Source organism: Pavona decussata, unplaced genomic scaffold (assembly GCF_977016875.1).
Source record: "Pavona decussata unplaced genomic scaffold, jaPavDecu1.1 SCAFFOLD_188, whole genome shotgun sequence".
NCBI lineage: Eukaryota > Metazoa > Cnidaria > Anthozoa > Scleractinia > Agariciidae > Pavona > Pavona decussata.
This window is the reverse complement of record NW_028145597.1, coordinates 152501-168394: the sequence shown is the minus strand read 5'-3', so window position 1 is coordinate 168394 and position 15894 is coordinate 152501. Positions and strand designations below refer to the sequence as shown.

The window sequence follows — 15894 nt, the reverse complement described above, 5'->3', positions numbered from 1 at the left end:
AACAATCGCAAATTCACAACTACTGTACAGCTTCCTTTTATGTGGAAGCAATCCCAGGCGATGGAGAATTACATGTCCTTTTAACCGTATTGTCCCAGACATTTTCAAACTAAAACTTCCTGAGGTAAGATGCCTTACTGAGATAGCCAGGGATAAATCAAGAAAGAAGAATTTCTGTTCCTCGTGGTTGTTATTTTTGATGGATGTTTTCGGGTGGAACTGATGATAAAATTAGTCACGGAAACGCGTTACTATTTACCGAAGCTGTCGTTACGTTACATCCAACACCGAAGCTGTCGTTACGTTACGTGACATTATAACCGGATGTGTCTGGTATTAGGTTTCTTTCGCTAATTGATAACTGAAAGAGGAGACGAAAAGTGATGTGCTATAGGTTTTGGACAGAAACGGTATATAGAGGTCCAAACCGTGGAACTAAACTGAGTGGAATCCCTTCGAATTGATCCAAAAACCACAAAAGACAGAAAAGTCACGTAAACGAATTCAAGAGAGTAATTTTCATTCCAAAATAATTCATAATTTTTGCCATCAAGTAAGAAACGTTTCTTAATCCTTTTATGATTTCGGTAAATTTTACGGAAAACCGTTTATCGTGATCACTCTCAGTTCAAATAATGCGATGCTTAACTTACATTTCAAAGGTCATATACACAATCGCAGCACTTAGAGTATCCGTGGTACATAGTGTAGAAAATCGAACATTTTGATGAGGCATTAAACACGGAATTTGCCCACTGTTTCTAAGTGTACCTGACAAGGTCGGTACACCATTTTACAATGCGACATTTTATTTTTTACAATAACTGCAGAAATTCTCGCGCGCTCATTGGCTAATTTTTATTGTCAATAAGCGGACATAGACCTTTTTCATAAATGGCGGCCGATAAATTATTCTTTTGTTTTCATGAAAATGAGCCTTACTAGCCTCGTCAGCATGTGCAAAATTCAAAAGAATTTTTACTCTAAAATGAGGTTAGTACGGCTAATTAACATATATTGAAAAGAATAAATCGGCCGCCATTTATGAAAAAGGTCTATAATTTGTGCGATGTTGACGCAAAGAACGAGAACGGGAAATTTGAAAACAACCAAACGTCAATCTGTCACTTCTACGGTGGCCCATAAAGGACATGTCATCTACATTAGATCCTCTATAAGCCACCGTACTTTTCAACCTGCAATAGAAAGTCTCCCTTTTTTCCATTAACCAATAAGAGAGCGAAACAAGTTTTTGATTTTGGTCACGTCAGAGTTAATAAAATTTAAATGTCCCTCTGTATGTATAGCTGGCTTTTTGTTATAATAAAAAAAAAAATCGACTTGTGGAGTCTTGTGGATCCACAGCTACTTTGACAATGATTGACAAGTGATTGACAAATGTAGAAAATCGAACATTTGGATGAGGTATTAAACACGGAATTTGTCCACTGTTTCTGAGTATACGCGACAAGGTCGGTCAATAACAGGACAGACGCATGAAAAACTGACGTCAATTTGTTAATTTTCCATTTAAAAAAAAATTAAAATGCCTACGATATAAACTCGATTTTATAGCGAGGTTTTCCTCTTGGGAATGACGAAGATTTGACTGTCATCAACTAAACGATATAAAAGCTCACGGAAAGAGCCACAGGAACGTGCTGTCAATCTTAAGGTTGTCGTGACAACCACGAGATAAGAATATAAAAGGGAGGAAAATTTTAATTTGTTCGTCCGCTTCCTTTGCAATCAACTGTAAAAAAGTTATGTTGGAATTATTTGTTTTCTTTTTCCGAGAATGCCAATGTCCAGAGTCATTAGCTGAAAAAATACGTCTACCATTAATTATTCTATTCGGACAACGTATATTCGGATTTCTTTCAATCATCCACCATAGTGGCTAGAGACCCTCGACTTGGCTGCGCAAGTCACGAAAGTCATTCACAGAAAAAAATAAAAAGAGCTTTGAGGTGGAGAAGCCAATCAAAGCATGCGGTATCCAACAATAAGAAAATAAAACTAAATTATTAAACTATTTGTTTAACTAGAGTGAACGAATGACAAACCTGTGGCCAGACTCGGATCTGAATCGGGTTGGAACTCGAAAGCTTGTTGTGAACCACTGAAGTATGACTGTATGCCATGTACGTATTTGTTCAGTCGTTTATTTTTTTAAGTTTGTCATATTTATTAAGGAAACATGCGAGCTGTCGTAAATCTGAAATAAAAGTAATCAAGCTTTGTTCGAGCAATGTTCTAAACTGACACAGCTGTGTAAATTTTATGTCAAACGGGCTTTAATTTCTAGTTCCTCCTATCACCATCACTGTTTGTGTTTGCTTTTGGATCGGTGTGCCATTCAAGCGTTTAGTCAGGGGGGCTAAAAAAATGCTCTTTGCTTTCTTTTATGTCAGTCAATAAACTTCAGCTGACAAGACAGCTGTCGAAGTTTTGATTGACAAAAACGGTAGGAAACATTACCTTTTCTTGGCTCTATAACTGGGTCAGTAATATACGAAACACGCTGCCGTGTTTCGTGAGAAAATTGAAAACTGACTTGATCATTGGATAATACAATTCCAGATCAGCGTTTTGATTGGCTTAGCGGCTATGGTATATCAGCCATTATACCATGCCCAAGAAATAGTGACCATTAAATTGTTTTCTGGTTAAAGTTGTTTTTGCAAAGTGGAATCAGTAAGATCTACGATATTTTTTGGTTGTTTTTAATAAAACAATTATCCCACTCGCGCTTGTTGGATATGGTATGATTATGGCCAACGTGGCGCTAAGCGCCTCGTTGGCTCAGATCTATCAACTCATCAGTCAACGCGGCGCGCTTGTGGAATAATTGTTCAATATTCACAGAATATGTAGCCAGTAATTCATGAGGGTCAGAAAGGAGCATAACAATGTTTAAGTCAAGGCGATTGTTGTTTCGCTCAGCAAGCTTCGAGTCTTTAAAATTATTCATAATGAATGCGGCGATTGTTTAGTGATGTGCGGGCGTTTGTGAATCAACTGGAGTATCAAGTCACGTAATTGCAGTGAATTTCGCCAGTTTCGTCAAAACTGAAATTGATTAACGAAGTATTTTTTAAAATCGTTTAATTTTTTTGACAGTTTTCCAAAGAAGTGTTTTTCTGCGCTTGCAGTCATTTCCTCACTCGTATTTCAGCATCACGTGAAAAATAAAAAAAAAAAACAAAACAAAACAAAACAAAACCCCAATATGCAGTAATTAATAAAGCCTGTTTTTTGTTTTAGTTTATCATCGTTTCGTCTTAGGAGTATTGACTTTAACAAAAGGCGAGTCTGCGTACAAGAAATGGACTGACAGCCATTTTGCGATTAGCAATATTAATGAATAATTAAAAAAATATATTCGCAGGGTTGTTTTACAGTGCTCTCCAGTGGCAGCTGGTGTTGATTTGTTTGCCGCTCATCGAGCGAGTCAAGCTGGTTCTGGAATATTAATAACAAAACAGGAAAACGATGTCTCCGCGTAGCTAGAGAGCGCATTTTAAGAAACAAGTCACAAGCTATTGTCCTTTTCGCTCGAAAACGAGAAAAAAACTCAGCCGGATTACTGGGTCACGTCTTTTGTGCCGGAAAATGCACCGAGGAAGATCATTTTCCCAATCGCTGGTCGTTCAGGTAACACAACCGGCACTTTATGATAAATGCGAACGACTTTTGTTTCAGTCAAGTACTATTTTGCCCTTATATTTTTCAGATTCAAATCCCATTTTGCCTTTTCTTATCTTTTCTTTAGATCAAAGGATTCCTACTCCTCTTATTTTTGCCGTCAGGTATGGTGATTATTCCGTAGAATTGAGCCCTTTTTTAGTGCAAACAAAACACGCTGATTTTGAAAGCGAGCTTAATTAAAATTTCCATTCGAGGCAGCATTTAGAGGGAGGCCCTTGTCGTCCATAAATGTGTCTTTTGCACATTTCATGTAGCGAAGATTTGGATTTTATTTATAATTTCTATGTAGTGAGACAGAGAAAATGGTAGATTATTGACCCGCAGGGGGCATTTAAACTTCACAATATAAGGCAGCGTACCTTGCTGCCCGAAGGCAGCGAAAGTTAAATTTTTGTTATCGATTTCTGCGATGTGACTGAGATACAAAAAACAAGAAAAAGGCTGGCAAATGTGGTTGTTGCCTCGATTTTTTTTACACTGAGTTCTAACATAGTTTTTAGCTCTTACCCAAATTCAAGACTGCAGGACAACTGAGAAAGATTTCGCAAGACTGCCTCGAAAATATTGAGTTGTGTGCCGCGAGTTTGTCCGAGTTTCGGATAACGTTAACATTACGAGATCTAAATCTGTTATATACCGGTCAATATTCTATTGCTTACATACGAAATATCCCGCAAAGGCGCCAATTCGGCTAAATTTCTTTCGCTATCCAGTAGATTCATTACGATCGTTGCATGCATCAAAATTAAACAGACAATTCAATATTCCAGTAGCGCTGTAACAGGTGCGTGAACAGAGCATCAAGAACGACTTTCGTCGTTAAGACCTCGCTGGCTAGCGTCCCTAACTTAGATTTCTATTGTTAGCTTTACTCTAACGCCAAGTAATGGAAGCTGTTATTTTTTTAAAAAATGGACGTTCGTTTTAATGCTCAACGCTGAGAAATGGCTTGTGAGAAAATTCTGCGCACATCACAGTATAATAACAACATTCATGTAGTGTGAATGACTTTTGTTTATCAGAGTAAGGAAGGCTTATTTTAGCATTTAAAGTCATTGTCATATATTCACACATCCTTCATTTCCTCTGGGATAAAGGGGTTTAAGTCTGTTCAAGACTGGATGACGCTGTCATCACTTTAATTTTTGTCTTTATCCAGATTACTTTAGAAAATTAACATTATATTTCGACAGATCAGTCCCGGTTTTGTCATCTGCTGAAACTGCTTAGCATTTTTGAACAAATCGTTAAATGCTGGAATTAATTAAAAAAAAAAAACTCTTCTGGTGTATGAAATAGATGCCTGGGTAATATTTATTATGGTTTGTTTCTATCACAAGCGAAATAAAGGGAAGTGTTTACTTTTCTTTATCACAAATCCCCAATTCTCGACCAAAGAATAGATCAGCTACCATAAATTATTATTCCAACGTTTTCACCTCTTTGACCTAGTTGATTTTATCTTATTCTTCGCTTAAAAATGGTTTAGTTACTGTAGTTACGCCTACCGTCTTAATAATTTACAAAATAAATGTCCCCTCGGCGTTCTATCGCTGTTCTAGCGTGCTAGGCCAACAACTTATAAAAATTTTGCCTTCAAACTAATTATTGCAGATGGTAAAATCGTAAATTATACAGTGTCGAGTGAGAGGACCGGATCTGTTGTTTTCAATTTCAGTTGTCTTGTGTCAAATTGTAGAATCAAATTCGTAAACGTATCATACCCGAATAAACATAAGATTTGAATCTTATCTTTGTTTCTACCGCTTATCCTGCAATTCGAACATTTTTAGTATCATATTTAACTGATCTTTTGTAGAAGACGGTCGAAAGGGCTGTATTGTTCGCGCTAAATTTTGCAAATTTAACAAAATGTTTTCATAAAAAGTGAGCATTGGTCATTCACGAAGCTCCAACTGAATTCGCTTCGGGGTCTCCTAAAAGCGTCCCATTTTGAAAGGAATATAGTACAAACTAATTATCAGCTTAAAGGTTTAGAAAATCATATCTAGTTATAAGAATTTTCAGTACTGAATTTCTTGTTATTTTATATAGGAAACTTCTGGTTAACAGTAAAACCTTCATTTGCGTCCCAAAGATATCATATTATTTCATACTTCCTTTGTGGATATACCAGAGGAAGACGAATATTTATTGTACTAAACAAACCCGTTGGTTTGAGCAACTGAGGTCGTGTATTAATTCAATGTTTGTCTATTTCAATTGCAATGTGGTCAGAATTCGAATTAGAAATTTATCTTGACCAACGATTGCGAAATAGGAGGGACTCAGTATTAACTGACTCACGTAAAAAGCCAACTTGGAGGAAGGAGCCAATTTATTCAAAGCTAACAATTAAATTTTGCTGACAACTGACTTGACACAAAATTTGAAAGCCGAGGTACACCGGAGAGCAGATGATTGTTTTGTTTTTGCAAACTGATAATTGAAATATTTCGATCCTCATTGTAGAAAAAAAAAGCACCGTATTTTAAAACTTTCTCTGTACTTCAGAAGATGCAGAACTAAGTTATTTCTCGGTCGAGAAAAACGAATAATGTAAACCTTGAATTCTATTAAAATGCACTTTTGCGGTTTATGGTTTTGTTAGTTTTGTTTTATAAGAGGGGCGCCTTTGAACAAATACCACCTAGTTGAAAATCGGCTGCGTTAAAAATTTGACAGGCATTGTTCGGACACACGTTCGTAGAACGGGAATAAGCATGACTTTTTGAACGACATGTCTTGGAAGCAAAAAAGTTTTTTTCTAATTATCTCTGTCTCCACAGAAAAATAAAACGGAGTTTTCTTGGTCGGCATTTCGACACTATCCATTCTCCATGTAACCCAGCTGCTAATAACAATGTCGATTCGCGCCTCGCTTATTGGACTGTTATTTTATCGTAACTTCACTCTCTTATTTTTGCTAAACTTTTTTAAGCCGGGGTTCAAAAATAATTTGACGGTTTGACGTTTTCTGCTTATGCAATACAATAATATACCGTCGTTTACAGATCGGAATATTATCAAAACTCGTTGTCTTGGCAACTTCATATTTGATATCGAAATTGAATGTTACCCCGCAAAACTGGAAAACTGAATATTGATTAGATCATACTTTCTTTGTGCAGATGAAAATAGCGTGATGTTTGTTTGTTTTTTCTCAATTTGAAAATTAAACTGTCCTTTATTTTGAAGTAAGAGTTTTAACTGAGATAGGAACTATCAACGTTGCTAGAAATTAACTTCTGAATGTTAGTCGCAAACTACATTTACTTGAAATGAATGGATGAATGAATGAATGAACTTTATTTAAGTGTCAGAGTATTTAGCTTGCTAGCTAATGGTGAGCACTAAAATAGAAAAAATAAATAATAATAATAATAATTGTTCTCAATCTAGATTGTTATGCTAGGATAGGTAAAAAATTAAAATTTGCAATCGTTTGGTGTGCACGTATTCAAAATAATATTATCTTGGAAAATTCGAATGTCGAACAATTCATCGCTTAACATGGGGCTTTTAGTCGAAACAGCAGGATGACAGACAGAACAATTGCTTGATTCTAAAAGGGGATAACAGTTAAGTGGTTTCTGGCCTCCCACGCAGCCATCTTTAGGGGAGTCATATTGTCGTTCTTCTCGCCAGGTGAGGCGGGTAATATGCCTCCCTTAAAGAAAAAAGGGCGCAAGGCTAGGCCGGTTCTCGGAGAGAGCGGACAGTCGGACCACCAATACGGAACACAAGCTGATGTCAGACTTCCTTTCAATCGATTTCACTGATAGATTTGGGCAGCTCAGGATATTTCTTGCTCAAACTGAAACTACATGTACTTGAACTCTTGCGAAAAAAAAGAAGACTACAGTCCGAGACTGAGATGTATGAGTTTCATATGATTCGGGGGTTATTTTTGTAGCCTGTAAATTATTGTCTACCCCCTCCCCACCAAATATACCCCTACTCCCCATCCCCCAGACTTTTTGGCTTGTCCTCCCACAATCGATAACCCATGCAACGGCACTATCTACGCTGAAGTCTATGAGAGAAAATAACTGAAATGTAGGAAACGCCTTCAGCTGCGCAACTTTAACAAAAGTTGCGCGAGGGCTTTAATTGTTTGCGCTCACCTCTGCCGTGTGTGTTTTTTCCAGTGACGGAATAATTGTCTGTACTATAGGACGAGCTGTCTGACCACTTCACGTAACTATACTCAATAAACTATTTTTACTTCAACAGGCTATGCCTCGAATTGCACCATCGACACAACTCGAGCAAAGATAACTTCCACCATCTTTGACCCTGTTGAAGGAAAAATAGAAAATAGAACCTTTAGTGGCCCCAACAATGGTACATGGAATTACTCTGTGGCGACCTTCACACTCAACACCAATCAAACACAAGCTATATTTTCATTGGGCAATACCGTGTATATCAAGGGTGCACATGCGCTGTCTGTGACAGTTAATGGCGACTTTACGATCGGCACAGATCTGGACGTGAGCGGAAAAGCTATCAGCTACGCCGCAGACGATAAGCCGCTGTTTCGACTTGGAGGCTTTGTACGCGTTAACAAGTCTTGCTGTACACTGGGTAAGTCACACTAAGGGGACCCCGGTACCCATAGATCGCCGGGTTAGGCAAATGCAGAGTTCCCAAGGTAACGAACCCCCCTAAAAGTAGCGATAAAATTTGATGGCTGCTTGTAAATATCCACAGTAACAGTTCTCCGAAAGTAACGATCTTTGACTCTCTTTGATTCCAAGATTTTTTTTATTGACCGCATTCGGGAATAATGATAAACGGAATGGCTCGACTAAATTTATCGTTTCGTTAAATTTGGGAAAGCGGTAAAATTTTGTTTCGCACAAGAAATTCATTTCGGTAACTCCATTTGAACATCTCTATGAGGAATTTGTCGAAATATTTTTGAGAAAAAATGTGAAAAAATGCAACTCTTTTTATTCTATGTACTAAACCAATGGGGGATCCATTCTTGACTAAATACAACTAAAATTAGTTGCAATCAGATCGGTGCCTCCAAGTACAGGAAATCTTACGTTTTCTTTCTTTCGCATTAACTGAATTTTCTTCGTTATACACACGTTTTCTTTTCAACTTGACTCAATTTAATTCAATATACTAACGCGGGATTTGTCTAGAGACCGTTAAACTGGTTTCCTTGCATGCCATGTTGACATATTAACAGGCGCGGGGCCCGGCGGAGCCTTCAGCTATCACGGAGGGGGGCATGGCGGAAGGGGCGGTGGATTTTATCAAGACAGAAACACCAGCAGATTTTTTGGATGGTCATACTACGATACTTCCTATCTGCTTGGTGGAAGCACAGGTAAGATTATCTTATTGGTATTACAGTATACTCTCCTCAGTAAGTTGAATGCTTACCCAATCATGGTCGGTTAATTCCCTGCTCAAGAGATCATTATTTAGCGATAATCATTCGCTGAAGTAAAAGAGCGATAAAGACCTTCCGGTAAGGAAATTTGAACTTTTTTCCAGTGTAGGTTGGCCAACAAAAATCTTGTGACACTGTCAAAAGAACACCTTTAAATTCGTGGAAAGGCCAAGTTCAAGAGTCTTATCTTTTGAAATAACGAAGAAGTAGCGGTTCTGTCAATTTAGGAAAAAGCACCATGTTTGCGGCAAACGGCAAACGACACAAATGACCACGTGACCATGTTTATCCTTCATTTGCCGCTTGCTGTTTACTGTTTCTCAGAAAAATTGAGTAGCTTTGCGTTGGCATCAAAGGCCAGAATTATCTTGTACTTTTTTCCCCCATGTACTCTTTTTGTCCAATAAAACTAAGAGATAAACGCGAATCTTACGTTTGCCGTTTGCCGTAAACGTAGTCTCCAAGTAAACGGCTGTAAAATCATCATACTCAATGGAACTATATTTTCGCTGTTTTAAAGATAAGAATCTTAAACTTGGCCTTTTCAATAATCTTAAGGTGTTCTGTCCAACAGTGTTAGTAGTTTTCGTTGCCTGGCATACATCAAAAGTTCAAATTAACGTGATAAAGGATAACAGGTGCAGCTTCCTCCTACACAGCCGAGTCTCCTCCCTTCTTTATAGAATGAGCGCGAATACGAGCTGGCGGAGCATGGGAACGAGTGCGAATCGGGGGCTTTTCGCCTTTTCTCCCCTTCCCGTCTTTCCCCGCGCACCCGCTACCGCCCGCTACAGTTTCGAGCGAGCGACTGGGGACGAGGTAGTAGGTGCAGTGCTTTAATTTTTGGCGTATGTTAGGTTAAAGTGCGGTGAATATCTTTTCTTCTTTACAGGAACCGTTTTGTTCAACAGCAAATCTGGTTCTGGCGGGGGCGCCATTGAGTTAATTTCCACCAATGGAACATTGACTATTGGTAAGATACTCTATATTGTAGCAATTTGATCCTATTAAAATGCGCAGAACTTTAGTGAAATCGCGGATCAATCGTATAGCTAATGATATGCGTTGAATACCTAACTTTTTCCGCAGTGTGCTGGACAAACTTTTAGCTTCGACATGCTCTGATTGATCGGTTTAGTCGTACAACATCAGCAAACCGGTAAAACAGGTCATATGGATGTTGCCTCCTAATACATGAAATATTTTTGCGCAGTTTATGGCTCTGCGGGAAGAGAACGGGATTCTGAAATCTAAAAAGAAAACAAACTGAGTTAACCAGCAGTTTTCGGAGATAATTAAGCGTTAAAATACACAACAATGCATGAAATTTTTTTCCAAAGAAGAGCTTTGCTAAGATATTTTAAAGGGCACCGTTCTTAAGAGACCCGAGTTTGTCGTAATCTCTTAAGATACACAGATTGCATTGTATGCGCAGTATAAAAAGGAGGCACCGCCCTGAAGGAGTATGATGCATGCATTACATACTATAGCGCATCAAGCAGAGTTAATGTGAAAGCCAGCCATTCTTTGACATGAATTTACAACAATGACCAGTGATGGTTCAAGCTGAGTACTGAAGACCGAGATTACTAGCGGCGACTGTTGAAGCGTCAGGGTTTTTTTATAAAGTGGTAAAGTGCGCATGAAAAAGCTACCTAACGAGTAGTTCCTGTATTTTAGACGCTTCAATCCTGGCCAATGGTTACACAAGTGCAAACACAAGCGAGGAACACTGTGCTGGCGGCAGCTCTGGAGGCTTGATACGAATTCAAGGAGACAGGGTGAGACAGTAGTACCTGGGGCTGTTTACATGGCGGGAGGAAGATCCTAGAAGGCGGATCATCCTAGCGCCATATGTTTCTTGTCTTCAAGTTACATGCAAAAGGTTGTACTTGGCCCACGCGTTTAGGATCTTTCTAGCGATATGATATTCCTAGATCAATGACACTGCATCGCAAAATGTCGCTCAGTTTCATCCCTAATATAGTGATGATGTTGATGATGATGATGATGATGATTGATGATGATTATGATGATGATGATGATGATGATGATGATGATGATGACGATGATGATGACGATTGATTTTTCCTACTCAAACTCAAAGGTCTTGCACTTAACGGGAGAACAGGAGAAAGAGATAACCCAAATCATATCTGTTCAGTCTGCTATTCCCGTGAACTCAATCTACTCCACAATGTTGTGGAAAGCAATATCGCTTTCCTTGAGTGCTTGTGATCCTGAATAGCTCATGTCATCTGTATATCAACATTTACCCCTTCAATTTTCAGGTCGTCATCGGGAGCAAAGGAAGGTTGAGCGCTGTAGGAGGAGACAGCGGTTACAGCTTAAAAATTTCTCATTATTGTGGGGGAGGAGGAGGGGGAGGTGTTATTCAAGTCTTTTCGTCCGTTGATATCAAAAACTATACCGCCAACAGCACAATACACACGCGCGGGGGGCGCGGCATACAGGATGGCGAGGAAGGATTGGAACAAGTGGCACGTGAGTAAATAGTTTGTACTTATTTCGCATCCAGTTCTCTTACGGCTAAAAAATAGGATTTAGGGGGAAATCGAAATACAGTCAACTCCCTTTATTGCGGACACCATCGGGACCGCGCGTCAGTGTCCTTAATAGCGAGAGTCCGTAATAGCGGGGAATTACTAAATCCCCGGCAAAAATAGAGTACAGACGTTTTACTGAAATAATTTCCCGCTATTACGGACTCTCGCTATATTAGGACACTAACTCGCGGTCCCGAGGGTGTCCGCAATAAAGGGAGTTGACTGTAACGGGAACTTATTTCAGTCAAACGCCTGTATTCTATTTTTGCCGGGCATTAAGCTGCTGTCCTTATTATCGGGGTTTCCGTAACAGTAAGGTGTCTGCAAGGCGAGAGTTGACTGTAATGGTATTGAGTGAACTCCCATGGAAATAGGTTGTTCAAATGGTCTTCCCTGTGAGAACGTACTGCAAAAATATCACATAAGAATGGCTGTTAAGACTCATCGTTTTGAAAAAACTTGGATTTTGTTTTTCCGTGTACGCCTGTGTCACTGACTGCTGGAAAAGTACATCTATCAAGAGTTTGAAAGTTTACAATTTCGGTTAAATGTTTCAACATGCGCAAACCATGAATGAATGTCTTTGGAGCAATGCGTGGATATTTTGTGTAATAACAACTCTTAGAATTCAACGAGGAACTCTTGCACTTGATTTCAGCTATCTCTTGATGACCTCTAGAACAAATTTCGCGAATTTGAAATGGGAGGTCTGGAACCGGGCGCGAATGACGTCAAACAGTCGAATTTCTAGACTCATGCATAGATTATTAAAATGGTCGCCGTTTGAGAGTTCCTTATGCCTAAATTCCACAAACTGGAGCTCTCACGATAAACAGTTGTTCCGTGTGAACATATGACCTCGGAACGTTTGTCATCGTTTAAGATGCAGTTTCTTTAGAACTTTCGAAAAAATGCCCTGGGCCCGGTTTTTGAAAGCCGATTAGCGCTAATTCACGATTAAAAGTTAACCGAGGTTTTCATCTCGCTCGTTTAAAATGGTTTAAAACGCTAATTTCAAGCCTAAGGTTAAGAAAAGTCTATTAAGGCAAATCTGACGGACCAAAATCTTCTGGGAGAATCTTTATTAACTACAGTATTAATTAAACTCGCATTAAAGTTCACGTTAATCCGGGATTAGCTTAATCGGGCTTTGAACAACTGGTCCCTGAATTTGTATTTTCAATGACAAGCATTTTCTTTTTACAATCTATTTTGATGAAGAAACTGTTGGGTGATAGGACAGAGTGATAGAGTGGTGTCACAAAAATGGTCAAAAATCTATTTCTTTAATTCCTGCCTTGGATTAATGCCTGGAAATAAACTAGTCATACAGAATGTTTGGGCTCAGAGTTACAAAATTATCGAGTGATGGGTTGTCAAAAAGTATAGAACAGTTTTTATTGGAATGTCGTAAAACTAAAATCAAAGTAATCAGTCTATATCAGCTAAGCCGGCAATCACAGCAGACATAAACAGCGCAATGAACCAATCAGGGCCCAGTTGTTCAAAGCCCGATTAAGCTAATCCTAGATTGACGCAAACTTTGACTCGAGATTAATTGCTAATCAACAAAGATTCTTCCAAAAGATTTTCTGCCCTCAGTTTTGACTTACACTTTTCTCAAGTTTACCTTTATCTTGAAATTAGCCTTTAAACTCATTTTACCCAACGACGATGAAAGCCTCGATTAACTTTTAATCGTGTATTAGCGTTAAGGTGGATTTACACTGTCGCGTAAATTTTATATGCGTACAGACGTGAATTTAGCTGGCTTTGCGTACGTAGATAGGATAAGAAGCGATGTATGAGCTGCGTAATTAAGCGTTAAAAGCTGAATGCTGTTCAGCTTTTTACGTTTACGCACGCGGCTCATACATCGTTTCTTAAGGTGGATTTCCACTGTCGCGTAAATTTTACGTGCGTACAGACGTGAATTTAGCTGACTTTACGTACGTAAATAGAATAAGAAGCGATGCATGAGCCTCGTGCGTTAACGTAAAAAGTTGAGTGCTGTTCAACTTTTTACGTTTAAGCACGTGGCTCATACATCGCTTCTTATTCTATTTACGTAGGAAAAGCCAGCTAAATTCACGTCTGTACGCACGTAAAATTTACCCGTCAGTGGAAATCCACCTTTAATCGGCTTTCGAACAACACGGCCCAGAACTCGAAGTAAATAGATGCTACCAGCGCCAAGCGCGGGAAAATGCGTGCCAGACGGTCCCGATTAGTTTTGGGTTTTGTTTCTCATTGGTTGGCTGAGAAAGTAAAGCGAGTTTAGTCAGCCAATCACAGAGCGAAGTAAAGTAAAACCAAAGCAAACGTGAGTTACTTTCGACACTCAGTTGAAAACTGCTTTATCGTTTTCACACAAATGAATTTTTCTGAATTTATATCAAAGTTTTACTGGCTCGTAACGTATAGTGTAATGGGTCAGTAATGAAAAAATTAAAAAACGAAACAGATTATAATCTCCACATCACACGGATCAAAGGAGCTGCGCCACTTCATTAGAAACATTAAACCTTCAGGGCATATCTCACAGGATTGTCTTCATCCATTTATATAAATTTGAAATCAGTTTTTTTTTTGTTTGTTTATCTGACAGAATAAATGCCATACGATGTGAACGTTTTTCAGTAATCCAATTTCTCGAAATTCAGTTCTCGTTTCAGACGTGAGTAGGGCGAATGGTTAAGTGGTTCCCAAGATCGACTGAATGGAATAAACGAAAGCGGCTCGTAAAGAAACGAGGCTTCCCGCAGTCCACTCAGCAGGGCATCCGTCTGAATTCGGCAACGGTAGCTTTTAGTTACAGTGTTTAGCTTTCACCGACTACTTAATTTGTCAGATCATTGCAAGTGAAATACGCCCTCTGGAAGATTCCATTGGCTTAAGCTGTAATTAATGTCATAACTTCTCTCTATCTTTTTTTTTCTTTCAAGATGTAGCGAAAACAACAAAGGAATTCCTTTCGTACCGACTGAGTAGAAGCGCTGACGTAACATTACCTCAGGGCATATTGTCAAATTAGCTAGGGTAATTCAGGGATTCTCTTTGAACCCTTTAGGGAAAAAATTGTCATCGACCTCCTAGCCGATAATCGATATATCTGTAGCAAAATGATGTTAGCGTTCTATGATACTTATCAGTAGCAGCACAAAAGCGTAAGAATTCCGGCGAAGACGAATCATGTACCATAATGAACTTCTGCTGGCTCAGTTTATGATAGTGTATTTTGGAGGCACTGTTGATGGGGATTTATCGAATTTGGATCCAATGTACAGTGAGTACTAAGATTTTGGCTCTATCAAATAACGGGTTAGGGTTACGCTAGTCTAAAAAACACGCAATGCCATCAGAACGCTCGGTGGTGAAAGACAAAATTAGCACAAGGCTTTTTAAACTCGAAAAGATACTGAGGTTCGAATTGAATGTAGCACATACGGCGTTTTGATGGATGACTCTGTGTTCAGCATACCACAACCGGTATTTGTCGTTAAGCGAAAATTTGGCAACAAGTATAGCTCTTATGTTTCTCGTTGTACGGCACAGCAGGGTGACCAGGGTGGTACAATGAAATGTCCATATGTCCGTCCTGGGTGATGTTCAGAACGTATATACTTTGGCGCTACACTTCATTCCAAGTACAATTGTCCTTACTTCCTTTATTGAACCGTTTCTAGTTCTGCTTGAGTTAATGAATAATTTCCCTGCTCATCGCTCAATAAATCTCTGAGATAACCAGGTCAGGTACCTATGTTATCTGTGAAGAAAGTGAAAGTGATGAGACTATGCTGCATTATGTATCATTATGCTGCTGTCACTAGAAGGAAAAAAGTTGATATGTAGTCATGAGAACGTTTTCAACTGTCATAGTAACAATAGAAGCTTAAATTTATCGATACAAAGTAACTGTGTTATCATCCATGATCCTAAATAAGTGAAGGATCGTCGCTATGATGATAGACTATTCTGTTCTAAGAGTGTAGTGATTACAGTAAGTGTCTATGTATTTAGCGAAGTAATTGGCGGACACTTTCCAGTTTGAATTGAAAGTTAGAAGTGTTGGTTTTTGAGGAGAGGGGAAAACAAAATTTGATGTGTAGAGTTTTCAGGGGATTGAAAAGAGCTGGCTGCACAGAAAAAAGGAGAAAGACTCAGGTTCCGTTGGTTATGCAAAGTTGGAGAACTGTCAAATTC

At 38.8% G+C, this 15894-nt stretch overlaps 1 protein-coding gene across 3 annotated transcripts in view; it reads left to right on the top strand.

Annotated features, from left to right (window-relative positions):
* The first annotated feature begins 3403 nt into the window (after positions 1–3403).
* Positions 3404–15894, top strand: part of LOC146462415 (uncharacterized) — a 52412-nt gene continuing 39921 nt past the window's right edge. For all 3 annotated transcript variants that reach the window (XM_085085669.1, XM_085085668.1, XM_085085667.1), the window contains exons 1-7: positions 3404–3657; positions 3776–3812; positions 7948–8301; positions 8918–9058; positions 10017–10097; positions 10805–10905; positions 11416–11629. In XM_085085669.1, coding sequence (XP_084941795.1) covers positions 3616–3657; positions 3776–3812; positions 7948–8301; positions 8918–9058; positions 10017–10097; positions 10805–10905; positions 11416–11629 — 970 coding nt within the window. In that variant the 5' untranslated portion in view covers positions 3404–3615. The remainder of the gene's footprint in view (positions 3658–3775; positions 3813–7947; positions 8302–8917; positions 9059–10016; positions 10098–10804; positions 10906–11415; positions 11630–15894) is intronic.